This window comes from Phocoena sinus, chromosome 5 (assembly GCF_008692025.1).
Source record: "Phocoena sinus isolate mPhoSin1 chromosome 5, mPhoSin1.pri, whole genome shotgun sequence".
Lineage (NCBI taxonomy): Eukaryota > Metazoa > Chordata > Mammalia > Artiodactyla > Phocoenidae > Phocoena > Phocoena sinus.
The window spans coordinates 112,198,669-112,211,446 of NC_045767.1; the positions used below are offsets into that span (position 1 = coordinate 112,198,669).

At 41.1% G+C, this 12,778-nt stretch overlaps 1 protein-coding gene across 1 annotated transcript in view; it reads left to right on the top strand.

The window, feature by feature from the left end:
• Positions 1-12,778, top strand: part of NR3C2 (nuclear receptor subfamily 3 group C member 2) — a 377,156-nt gene that overhangs the window by 168,575 nt on the left and 195,803 nt on the right. The window contains exon 3 of the mRNA XM_032633341.1: positions 10,333-10,472. Within this exon, the coding sequence (XP_032489232.1) occupies positions 10,333-10,472 (140 nt within the window). The remainder of the gene's footprint in view (positions 1-10,332; positions 10,473-12,778) is intronic.

Here is a 12,778-nt window from a genome sequence, read left to right on the forward strand (position 1 = left end):
TTATTAAACAGAGCCACTCTAATAAATATTACTAATCGTATAAACTGTTGTAAAAACAAACAAAGAAAAAGGTAAATTGGAAAAGACTATAAACAGCCATTTTGGGGGCTTTAATTTTTATTTTCCAAGCTAGTTATATCCTTGAAGTTTCTGTGTCAGGTAGCTTTATCTATAATTTTATTCATACATCTGAGATTGAAAGATGTGTACCAATTATTTAATTCCTGTCTGTGGTGCATTATGAATTGTGGCTTAAGAGGAGGAATTTTATTTAGTGGTAAATCATCCCCCAAAACATTAATGATTCACTTATCAAAGATAATAATACCACCAAAGAAAATATACCACAAGAATCACTCCCAAATATTACCCCTAAATAGTGGGAAAACTAAAATGAGATATCTTACGTTAAAAATTGACTCAGAAAGGAAATAGTCAGCAAAAGGGTTTTTTTTCCTCATTTATATGTGGATGAAGATACGGATTTTAGTAAACTAGTAGTCAAAGGTGATTTGTTTCCGAAATGTATTTTTTGTATATTGAGTGTTGTCCAAATTCTTAGGTTTCTTAAATTTATATAAAAGTATATATTTGAATCTCAGTGATTGTTTATCCTAATGATCTAATGTGGCTATTCCCAACCTACATGCTACAGTCACCAGAGGAACGAGAATTCTTAAAAGAGATTCTCAAATCCATATTCACACAGAACATTGCCTAAACAGTAAATAAACAATATGGCTGTTGCTGTACCACTCTCTTATAGTATATTTTTAGAAACCTTGTTTTTTGCTGCTAACCAATGTTATACATGCTTCTATAAACTTAAAGCAGTACAGAAAAATATGCTATAGAAAAGTAGAATTATCTGTAGTTCTACTACTGTGCCAGTCTCTAGTAAGAGTTGTAGGGACTTCCGCGGTTGTGCAGTGGTTAAGAATCCGCCTGCCAATGCAGGGGACACGGGTTCGAGCCCTGGTCCGGGAAGATCCCACATGCCGCAGAGCAGCTAAGCCCATGCGTCACAACTACTGAGCCTACGCTCTAGAGCCCGCGAGTCACAACTACTGAAGCCTGCCCGCCTAGAGCCCGTGCTCCGCAGCAAGAGAAGCCACCGCAATGAGAAGCCTACACACTGCAACGAAGAGTAGCCCTGGATCACCGCAACTAGAGAAAGCCCGTGCACAGCAACGAAGACCCAACGCAGCCAAAAATAAATATATTAATAAATGAATTTTAAAAAGAAAAGAGTTGTAGCTCCAACAATAATACTGATTCATAATAGTCAGAATTTAAATAGTGCTGAATATGTGTCGGACACTGTTGTCTGTGCTCTTAAATATATTGAGTAATTCAGCCATAAGAAAGAATGAAATAATGCAGTTTGCAGCAACATGGATGGCCCTAGAGATGATCATACTAAGTGAAGTAAGTCAGAAAGAGAAAGACAAATACCATATATCATGTATATGTGGAATCTAAAATACGTCACAAATGAACTTTTTTACAAAACAGAAATAGACTCACAGACATAGAGAACAAACATATGGTTTCCAAAGGGGAAAGGGGGTGGGGGAGGGATGAATTAGGAGTTTGGGATTAGCAGATGCAAACTACTATATGTAAAATAAACAGCAAGGTCCTACTGTATAGCACAGGGAACCATATTCAATATCCTGTAATAAACCTTAATGGAAAAGAAAAAAATATTTTGATAACTGTGTTACAGTAAAACTTGGATTCCTTTAAAATATATCTCTATCTATCTATCTATATGTATGTATGTATGTATTGACTAATTTAATCTGTAAGAACCCTATAAGGTAGGACTTTTGTTATCACTCCTTAACAGATGGCAAAGTGGGCCCAGAAAGGTTAAATAAGACTGATATATGTTTGCTACCAGTTTTTCCTATGGATAGACTATCATTTAATATTATTGCTATTGTATTATTTACAAAAATAGGAACATACCATTACTGATAACTGTTTTACCACTGTAGGGTCCAAAACAGACTCCCCTGAACTGCCAAACTGCTCTTCATTCCACTGTGAAAATATAAACGGCACCACCATACAATTTTTCTGCAAGTCCAGTGGGTACTATCTACTTAAAAAGCGAAAAAGGCCATTTCTCACCGTCTTCACTGCTTTAAGCTAAATCCAAGCTCTGTCATCTCCTGCCTGGATAATTGCTGGAGCCCACGTGGCTGGTCTCCCCACTTCCAACATCACCCACTCCTGTAGTCCATTCTCCAGGCAACAGCCAAAGTCAGATTTTTAAATGTCATGCAGATCATATTACCCTTCTGCTTCAGACATCTCAATATTCACATCACTCGTGATGGCACTTAAACTGGCATCCTGAGTCATCACCATAGCCCTCGAGACCCATGTAGTCTCTCTCTGTCCTCTTGGCCCACACATCCTACCTCCTCCCATCTCTCCTGCCTCCTTTCAGCCACTACTCATTTGCCCTCATTTCCATCTCTGGAACGTGTCATGTTCATTCCTGCCTCAGGGATTTTGCACTTGCTCTTCCCTTTGTTGGCATCTTCGCATGGCTGGCTACTTTGTCCTTTCAGTCTCGCCAGAGATGCCTTCCCAGGCTACCTTTCTAAAGAATCCTAACCATCCACTGCCCCAGCCAATCTCGGTCTCTGTCATTTTCTTCAAAGCACTTAACCACTGTCTGAATTTATTTCCTTACTTCTGTATTGTTGTTCTCTCCTACTGTAGTAGAAACTCCATGAGAATAGGGACTTTTTCTTACTCATCTGAGTGCCTAGAAAAGGCGGGGTGGGGGGCATAGCAGGCTTCCAATGAATAGCTTAACTAATGAAGGATTTAAAACACTCCAGCATGTTCAGATAGAAGGATGTTTCCTGAAGTATTGTTTGCATAGGCCTCCAAACTCTCACTCTGCTATAGATCACTGAATGAATGCTTGAATTGATTGCATGTGGAAAGATTCAGCTTTTCAGCAGCTGGTGATGATGGTAGAAGCATCTCTGATTAAGTGAAAGTACAAAAGACAGGTTTGCTTAATTGATGTTGAGTGAGCTTGAGAAATGGGACAAACTCCTTGTCATGTGAAGAATTTAAGGTCACTGAATAGTGGATCAGCCACTATGGTGTTGTTATGTAATTGTTGTAAAGATGGGGAAATAACATAGTAATTCCTGGAACAACATGGTGCATTATAGATTCTCAGCCGAATTTTCCAGTTCAGTCGGTAGAAATCCCTTTTTCTCACACAGCTTCTTATTGCTTCTCCCTAAGCCTCCAACCGTTTCGTGGAAAAAGATTGCCCAGTAAGTGTTTTTGATGATTGGTTAGGATATCCCCTCCCAATTGTCACCCAAATCAGTATGAACCTTTGATTAATCTCTTTAGCTCTTCACTGAGTCATTAGAACTATTCTATTTGGTACTGAAAATAGTTGCACCTTCCTTGTGTTTCCCGAAGAGAGACACTTGTCTTTCCAAGTGGAAATACAATGCTCACTCATTTCTGCTTTATATAGTACTTTAACATTTGTCTAAAACCCTGTGAACTACCTTTGTTGATAATAAAATTCTGTGCATATTATTTCTTTGATTACCAAGACCAAAAATGTCCAGCTTGGGTAGTTTTTCCCAACTCGTCACTGTTAAAATGGTTTTTAGTGGGTAGAATACCATTTGAATGCATACATTTATGCAGAATTTTTAAGCAAAATCGGCAAAGACACAATCATATAGATGCAAGAAAGATTTTAAGTGCCATAGGATTAGCTGTTCTAGAAAGAATAAGTTTTTTTTTTTTTTTTAATTTAGTTATTCATTTATTTATTTTTGGCTGTGTTGGGTCTTCGTTTCTGTGCGAGGGCTTTCTCTAGTTGTGGCAAGCGGGGGCCACTCTTCATCGCGGTGCGCGGGCCTCTCACTGTCGCGGCCTCTCTTGCTGCAGAGCACAGGCTCCATACGCGCAGAGCTCAGTATTTGTAGCTCACGGGCCCAGCTGCTCCGTGGCACGTGGGATCTTCCCAGACCAGGGCTTGAACCCATGTCCCCTGCATTGGCAGGCAGACTCTCAACCACTGCGCCACCAGGGAAGCCCAAGAATAAGTTTTTATATGTAGATGTTTTTATGCTTGATCTAGATCAGACAATGGCTATTTACTGTGTGTAAGGTGCTGTCTTTAATTTGAGCTTGAAATCCACTTCAAATAAAGCTTGATCATGACAGGGTGTTCCATTTATCTTTTGTGCCCATATTTATCTTAAAGGGATATCTTGAAAAGGATCTTAGAGATGATCTGTTCAACATTCTTGTGGTGAGAATTACGGCCCAAAGAGGAAAGCTGATTTTGTTAAGGTTTTACCAGTTAGTGGCTGAGCTAGAACCGGAACCAGGCTTCCTTACTGAGCTCCTGTGCCTGCCTTTAGCCCTGCGTGTTTGGGACTCACATCCCATGAAGATGCTTAAGTGTTATAAGATGTTAATGGATTATACATACTATAAAGGTGAATTCTTACATCCAAAAATCACTCAATAAGCTTTGTTTTGATATAACCCAGAATCTAAGAAGTGAGTTCAAGGTCTGCTCCCTTCTCCTCCTTTTCCTCTCCTCCCTCTCCCTGCTTATAAAATGTAATAATGTATTTCCTGAAACCAGACATATACCCTTCCAACCATGTCCCATCTTTCAGTTTCAGAGGTAATCACGTGAAAGGGCGTCAGTGGAGACTGGAGTTTTCCTGACCCCTCCACACTTTGTGGCCTATCTTCTTTGTTACTAACGCAGACGCCTGTGGGATAGCTCGCTGAGCTTTTGAGGATAGACTGTCTCCCCGGATGTTTTTTCCCCTCTGTGCAAAGCTAAATGAACCATATAGGAATTGAACCTATAACCTTGGCCTCATTCAGTTATCTTCTTTAAAATTGCCTTTTGGAAATTTATGTTCTGCTGTGATGAGATTAAGGTTGTGATTTCATTCATTCAATAAATAGTCCCAGCACCACACTAATGGCAGCAGAGAGCACAGAGAGGCAGAGGACAAGGTCTTTGCCCTCAAAGGATTAGGATAAGTACACAAATCACGAATGTCAGGGCAGAAGTGATGACCGCTGGGGGAGTGGGGGTGAGCAAATCAGGAATTCACGAAAGCGAATCAGGAGAAGGGAGAGAGGTACATCCTGCCGGGAGAACATCAGGGGCCCTTGAAGGATGGACAGTTTTCCCAGGAGTCGGAGCGGGGGTAGGTGTACAGATGGTGGTACCCACAGCACCTCAACAGGGATGTTGCAGTGGGGCGAGCACAAGCGTGAGAGGACCTGCGGGGGCAGGCATGAAGGAAGAGGGACGGAACGTTATCATTTATGGTGGTGTTGTGTAGGGATGATGGAAGATTCTGAACTGGGCAGTACTAGAATCAGAACTGTGTAACAGGAAACGTCATTTGTCAGCCACTGTAGAATGAACTGGAGGGTTGGGGAAGAACCCTGAGGAAGTGACAAGGGTCTGAACCAGGGTTCCCAACAGGGTGAAGAGAAGTGATGGGAGACGGTCAAGCCTGGACAAGCAGAACTTGGTAACTGACTAGACGTGATAATGAAGGTTTGAACCTGGGTGCCTAGCAGACGGCAGTACCCTTCCAGAAGCCAGTAGACCACAGAGGCTGGGAAGTTACGTAAAGGAAGTGAACACATGAAATTGGAACACTGGGGAGAGGTTTGGAGCTGGATATAAAGATTTGGGAAGTCATTCACCAGGAGAGCTGTTTGAGCTGGGAGAGTGGATAAGGTCATTAAGGGATAAAGTGTAGAAATGAGAAAAAAAGATGGCCAAAGGTAGAACGCCAAAGAAAATCTACATTGGTGATTTAGACAATGAGAAAGAGCCTGAGAAATAGAGACTGAGCTCGGTACACTGTTACGGAAACCGAAGAAGCAGAGGGCTGCCGAGAGACATGTAGAGGCAAGTGTGCTCCCTTGTCATTGAGAGATGTTAGTGAACAAGAAGGAAAAATAATCCACCTTTGCTTTAATTTTGTCATTGAGCCAAATTACTGTTTTAATTGGGATTTCACAATGCATCGTTTTGATGCTATGCTTTGACTTCTCTGCATTCGGTTCCACTACATACTTTTCACTCTCAAGACAGTTAAAAACCAATCACATTCTTAATGTAAGGAATGCAGTAGGAGTTCAAAACTGATGAAAAGGCCAGTCATCTGAGATCATTCATTTATCCCAAGTGTTAATTGGGAGCCTAATATGTACCAGGGACTATGCCATACCCTGGGGACATAGTGGCAAATAACACAGAAGCAAATCCAGGCCCCTGTTGAGTTTACCTTCTTGTGTGGATGAAGCAAACAATAAACAGACTAAAGAAGGAAAATACACAGCATGGTAACTGGTGACATGCGCTAGGGAGGAAAATAAAGCAGAAGGGGAAGGGGGTTTGGAAGAAGGGGTGTCTTCAGTAGAGGGGGCAGAAAAGGCCTGACTGAGAAAGTGACATTTGGATGACACCCTGAAGGGAGGTGGGGGTGTGGGGTTGTACAGATACCTGGGTGAACAGGGGGCAGCACGTGCAAAGGCCCCGAGGTGGGAGCACACCTGGTGTGTTTCAGGTCTGGCAAGGCTGCCAGTGTTGCTGAAGGGCAGCAAGCAAGAGAGAAAGGTTAGTAAAGTCTCAGGGGCCACATTGGGGCCCTGTGGTCATAGGTTAACTTTGGCTTTTCCTCTGAGCGTGAGGGAAAGCCCTTGGATGCTTTTGAGCAAAGGAATGAATAAGGACCGTTCTGGCTACAGGAGAAGGAAGGGGGCAAGGAGAAACAGGAAGATGAGCGAACAGGCTTCCACACATCCTGGGAGGAGGTGTTGATGGCTTGGACTAGAGCGGTCCCAGAGGAGGTGTGGGAAGTGATCAGAACGTGCATGTTTTTTGAGGGTAAAGTAAACAGAATTGAACAGATTGAGAATGAAACTAGGGAGAAGGAAGAGTCAGGGAGGAGTCCAAGTTGCTGTATCCGTCGGCTAGGGCTGCATAACAAAGTACCACAAATGGGTGGCTTCGGCAACAGAAATATATTGTTTCATGGTTCTGTAGGCTTGGCCAAGTTTAACGTGTCAGCTGAGTTAGTTCCTTCTGAAGGCTGTGAGGGAGAATCTGTCCCATCCCTCTCTCCTAGCTTCTGGTGGTTTCTTGGCCATCTTTGGCGTTCCTTGACTTGTACGAGTATCACTCTCTTCATCGTCACACAGCATTCTCTGTGTGTGTGTCTGTGTCCTAATGTCCTCTTTTTACTAAGAGCCCCAATCATATTGGATTAGGGATGACCCTTCTCCAAAATGACCTCATCTTAACTAATCATATCTGCTATGACCATATTTCCAAATAAGATTACACTCTGATGGAAAACTAAAAATAAAATTACCGTATGATCCAGCAATCCTACTCCTGGGCACATATCTGGACAAAACTATAATTCAAAAAGATAGATGCACCCCCTGTGTTCGTAGCAGTACTATTCACAATAGCCAAAACATGGAAACAACCAAAATGTCCATTGACAGATGAATGGATGAAGAAGATGCGGTACATATCCACAATGGAATACTATTCAGCCATAAAAAAGAATGAATTAATGCCATTTGCAGCAACATGGATGCAACTAGAGATACTAAGTGAAGTAAGTCAGAAGGAGAAAGACAAATACCACATGATATCACTTATACGTGGCATCTATGATATGACACAAATGAACCTATCTATGAAGCAGAAACAGACTCGCAGACATAGAGAACAAACTCGTGGTTGCCAAGGGGGAGGTGGAGGTGGGGAGGGATGGACTGGGAGTCTGAGGTTAGTAGATGCAAACTATTATATATGGAATGGTCGGACAACAGGGTCCTACTGAAGAGCACAGGGAGCTGTATTCAGTATCCTGGGATAAACCGTAATGGAAAAGAATATAAAAAAGAATGTGTGTGTGCATATGTAGATATAGATATAGACATAGATAAAAAACTGAGTCACTTTGTTGTACAACAGAAATTAACACAACATTGTAAATCAGCTGTACTTCAGTTTAAAAAAAAAGGTCACCCTCTGATGTCCTAGGGGCTAGGACTTCAACATTGGAATTGGAAGTGGGGAGAAGGACACGATTCAGCCCATAGCAGTTGCCATTGACTGAGCCAAGGAAAGTGTATTCGGATAGAAGAGGAGACTTCCAAAGACCAAAGTTAAGAGACTCTTCAGTTTGAGGACCAAGACCAAGGCTCATAAAAATGTTAAATACAAATCCCATGTATGCTTGCAGTTGTAAGAAAGCACTTACATGTTAATGATGGTTTTTAAGTTGTATTCTAATTGTTTATGCAATCATGGCATTTTCCTGTGAAGCGTAAGAGAGTCAGAGTATGGATTGAGTTTTACTGGCCAATATGCCGAAGAAGTTACTGGGGCTGAAATGGAATGTTTTGAATGCCATAAAGGAGTCAAAGGACGCTAATAAAAATAATAAAGAGCACTTTTCTCAGAAGGAGAAACAACTTTGGAGAACATTGTTTCAGCCTTTGATTTAAGAAGTCATTTTTCTAGAAAGCCAGTCATGCTGCAGTGCTCTGAGCAGCTGCATAGTTTGTTCCTTCATCTGTTTTTGGTGAGAGTGTAGTTAAAACATATAAAATCAATTTTAAAAAAATCATGAAGGCAATAGTATCACAGTTAGCTAATTTGAAAAACAGAAATCATCACCGTAACATAACCATTCTAGCCTTTTCATATGTTTTCTTTGAGTTTTTATGTTCCTGCTGTTCTACATGGAGACATAAAGCTAGGACAACAAGGTGATGGTGCTGACATACAAAAAATCTACCCAATGTTTTCTGAACACGTTCAGCTCGAATTTCTCTCACATTCCAGCTCGCGTTGCACATTCTGTTTGCTCTGCCCCTGTCTTTGTCTGGCTGCAGCTACCATCTAGTCGTGCTTCAGAACTCAGCTCAGCTGTCACCTTTGGGGAAGGCTGCTGACTGGTATATTCCTAGCTTTCCCAGTATGGAAGGCTGAGCCTACAATGTGCCGCTATATTACCCCGCACCTAAGCACATACCATAATGCTGCGTGTCTCCACCAACTTTGAGGACAGGAGCTGAGCAGTCTATATTTATTTCCTCAGTACCTTGCACAGGACCTGTGGGTAGATATTCAATAAGTGCATGTGGGCTAGGAATGAAAAAAAAAAAATCGAATTCTTTGCCTGCTTGGCACACATCGGTCACTGAACTATGAGACCTTATTAGAATTTAAAACAATTTTCTTCAGATTGTGCCATAAACCGGCACGGGAATATGTAATATAGCTTGAGAAGAGTCTCCTTTAAAAGTATTCGTGTAGGACTTCCCTGGTGGCGTAGTGGTTGAGAGTCCGCCTGCCGCTGCGGGGGACACGGGTTCGTGCCCCGGTCCGGGAAGAGCCCACATGCCGCGGAGCGGCTGGGCCTGTGAGCCGTGGCCGCTGAGCCTGCGCGTCCGGAGCCTGTGCTCCTCAACGGGAGAGGCCACAACAGTGAGAGGCCCGCGTACCGCAAAAAAAAAAAAAAAAAAAAAAAAAAAAAAAAAAAAGGATTCATGTAGATTGTTGCTTAAAAGGTTAAATTTGTCCCTAAAAACTGCACCCTTCAGTTTCTTACCATGAAAGGTACCTGAGATAGTTACCGTATATGGCTTGTTTTTAGTATTAACTGTGCCCCTTTAAATTAGTAAGCAAAATGAAGCAATTTGAACATACCTATGTAAGGTAACATGGGAGAAAATGCAGGAGCTTGGAGGAGTAAAATTGCTGGCAAAAGAGACAAGAATTATTTTAATTGTAATTTGTGGATTGTTTGGGAGAGGGGAGAGATTTTTATCTGGCATAAATTGAGATATAATCTGAGTCCGAGTGAAGAGAGTTGAGAAGTATTGTAATAGCCCTTTGATGCCAAATATAGTTCCGTGATGACGCGGCTCAAGATTTCTCTCCTCTCTGTTCACCTAGAATGCAAATAATATTTTTTGGTAAACGTTCTCAAAAACAGGAAAAGGAAGAGAAAAGTTTATATGGGATTATTTATGACTTCTTAGCACTGAGAAGAGGCTTTGCTGTAGAGAATTCTTGATACATTACTCCCCTCATAGGATTTTGCCTTCATTTCCTAAGTCACTCAGGATGGGACCACATTGAATTCATTGATGGAACCAAGATGATTGACAGATATTGAGCTAAGCTGTACAGCATTGTCAAATGTGCCACGACACTGTAGTTATTTAAATCTTGATTTCTTTCCCCAGCTCTACTTTACGAAGTGTTTCCACTGGATCCTCAAGACCTTCCAAAATATGTTTGGTGTGTGGGGATGAGGCTTCAGGATGTCACTATGGTGTAGTGACCTGTGGCAGCTGCAAAGTGTTCTTCAAAAGAGCAGTGGAAGGTAAATGTTCATGTGGGTGTTCCTTTTATACATTTTCTTTCCTGGTGTGCAGTTTACTTGCAAGGTTAACTCGGTAGCATTATTGGGAAATAATTCAGAAATGTCCTTAGTTTTGGATTTAATCTGTCCTTAGTTTGGGATGTAATCTGTTAGTGATAAATAGTAATGATGCCTTGTCTAAAAACCACTTGGAGATTCTCCACCGAGCAATGTTTAATGGCCAAAATTCTAAATTGTGGATTAAGAGCAAGCAGTCAGAAAGACTGGTTGTTTTGGTTGTTGGTTTGTCTCAGTTTTTTTTTTTTTCACTTAGACTTATCAAAATCATTTTGTGTCACCATAAATTTAATTTGCATGATCAGAAAGACCATTTTTTTTACAGCACGTCTGCCTTGTCTATGTTTCTGTATAAATATATGTGTTGGTGGCGAGTTCAGACATTGACATCAGGATCGTGTGTGTAATTTAAGTTGTGTTCCTTACAGAATAATGTCATTTAACAGCTGCTTGAGAGTCCAGGTCCCCATTTGAGTCCTACCTTCGTTCCTACTGAAAGTTTCCAAACCAGTACATTAAATGAAAAATTGGACTGAGATTCTTTAAGTTCATGTAGTCTAGCTTTTGCTTCTGTCCAAGTAATTGTACTTACTAAGGAGAAATGGTCTTTTTGTTTGTTTCTGCCTTTCTCCAACTTCACTTCCAAGCAATTAATTAACATCAGGCTTAGGCCTGATGGTTTTATTAATGTTGACTACTATGACTGGTCAAAGTGTAGAATTTTTTGCTATAGGGAGAAGTGTTGTGTAATTGACACTTATTCTCACTAAGGAGTTCAGCATTAAGATTCCTGCAGGTGTATTTCTCAGGACATTTTTCTGAGAGATGAATTGGTGTTTCAGAGACTTAGGCATAAATGACTTGAATGTTTGTTTTGCTGAGGACCACAAGGAAATGTCCTTAGTTCTGGGATAAAAAAAAAGCTGACCAAGTAGTTATTTCTGTGCTTCTGAGGTTGATTCTGCATTATTTAATTGATAGTACATGATTTTACATTATTTACACTATTAATTATTTAATAGTCCCCAAACCCAGCATTGAATTGGTAATAGGAGTTCCATATTTCTTTCTCAGGGTATGAGCTCTTGGTTACAGGTGACAGAAGATTCAACACAAACTGGCTTCAGCACCAATGGAAATTCATTGGCCCACATAACTGGATAGTCCTCATGTGGGCATGGCTTTGGGCAAGCCATGGTCTTAAGCCAGGTCATTCGCATTCAATCTCATTCTCTCCATCGCTTGACTTTGTTCTGGCTCTGTTCTCATGTGGCTTCTCTCGTGAGAAGAAGAGAGGTTTTCTGTTCCCAGGGGTTGTTATAAAAGCCCCCAATTGGATCTCCATAGACTGAACTTGATTCACGTTGGCCCCCTCCAGACCAATCACCGTGGCTGGGGGGAGCAGTGATCTGATAGGCTGGTCCTGGCTGGAGTCGGCCAACCTGAACAACCTAGACCAACTGTGGGAATGAGCATTTCCCGGAGAAAAAGGTGGGCCCTGTTACCAGAAGGCTGATTTCCAGAAAATGGGGGAAACAAGTATGTATAGTACTGAAATCAATTTAATTTTTTAAGATTGTCTTCCCTGCCACCCTCTTCTTTCTTTCCTTAACTCTGTGATTGACTCAGTAGAAGATAAGTAGCTAAGATATACCTCTGGCATCTTCTAATGCCGCTTTATACCTTCCAACATAAGGGCTCCCCTCCTAGGCTCACTAATTGGTGAACAAAGGTGATAAGTAAAAATAAAGCAGTGAGCAAAGGACATTTAGAGGAGGGTGCCTCTGTGTTGCCCTACCTATGGGTCAGCATTCACATCAGAACCCATGTATGGCTTTTTATAAAATCTGCCCTTCTCTGCAAAAAAATGGTTTTCTAGATGTTTTTGTTGTTTTTAAGTAGTTTCTCTGGAAGTAGCTAAGGAAAGAATTGTTTTTGCAACTGAGGTACATATAAACATGGAAAAGCCTAAATGTCTGTACGTCTTTTTCTCTCATTGAAAAGCTGATCAGTAATGGATAATGAACCTTGACAAGTGCCTTTTAAGACTTTTATTAATATAGCTTATTTCCTGTTTATTTGGGAATTAGAATTTTAGCACCTACCTGTGTGAAACAAGGCTATAAATTTTAAATATAAACTTCATGAGAGTAATGACTTGTTTTTGTTTTGTTATTTGTATTTGCTTACTGTTTTATCATGCGTGTATGTGTGAAAGAAATAGGACTATCTCTGTATCAGAACTTTTT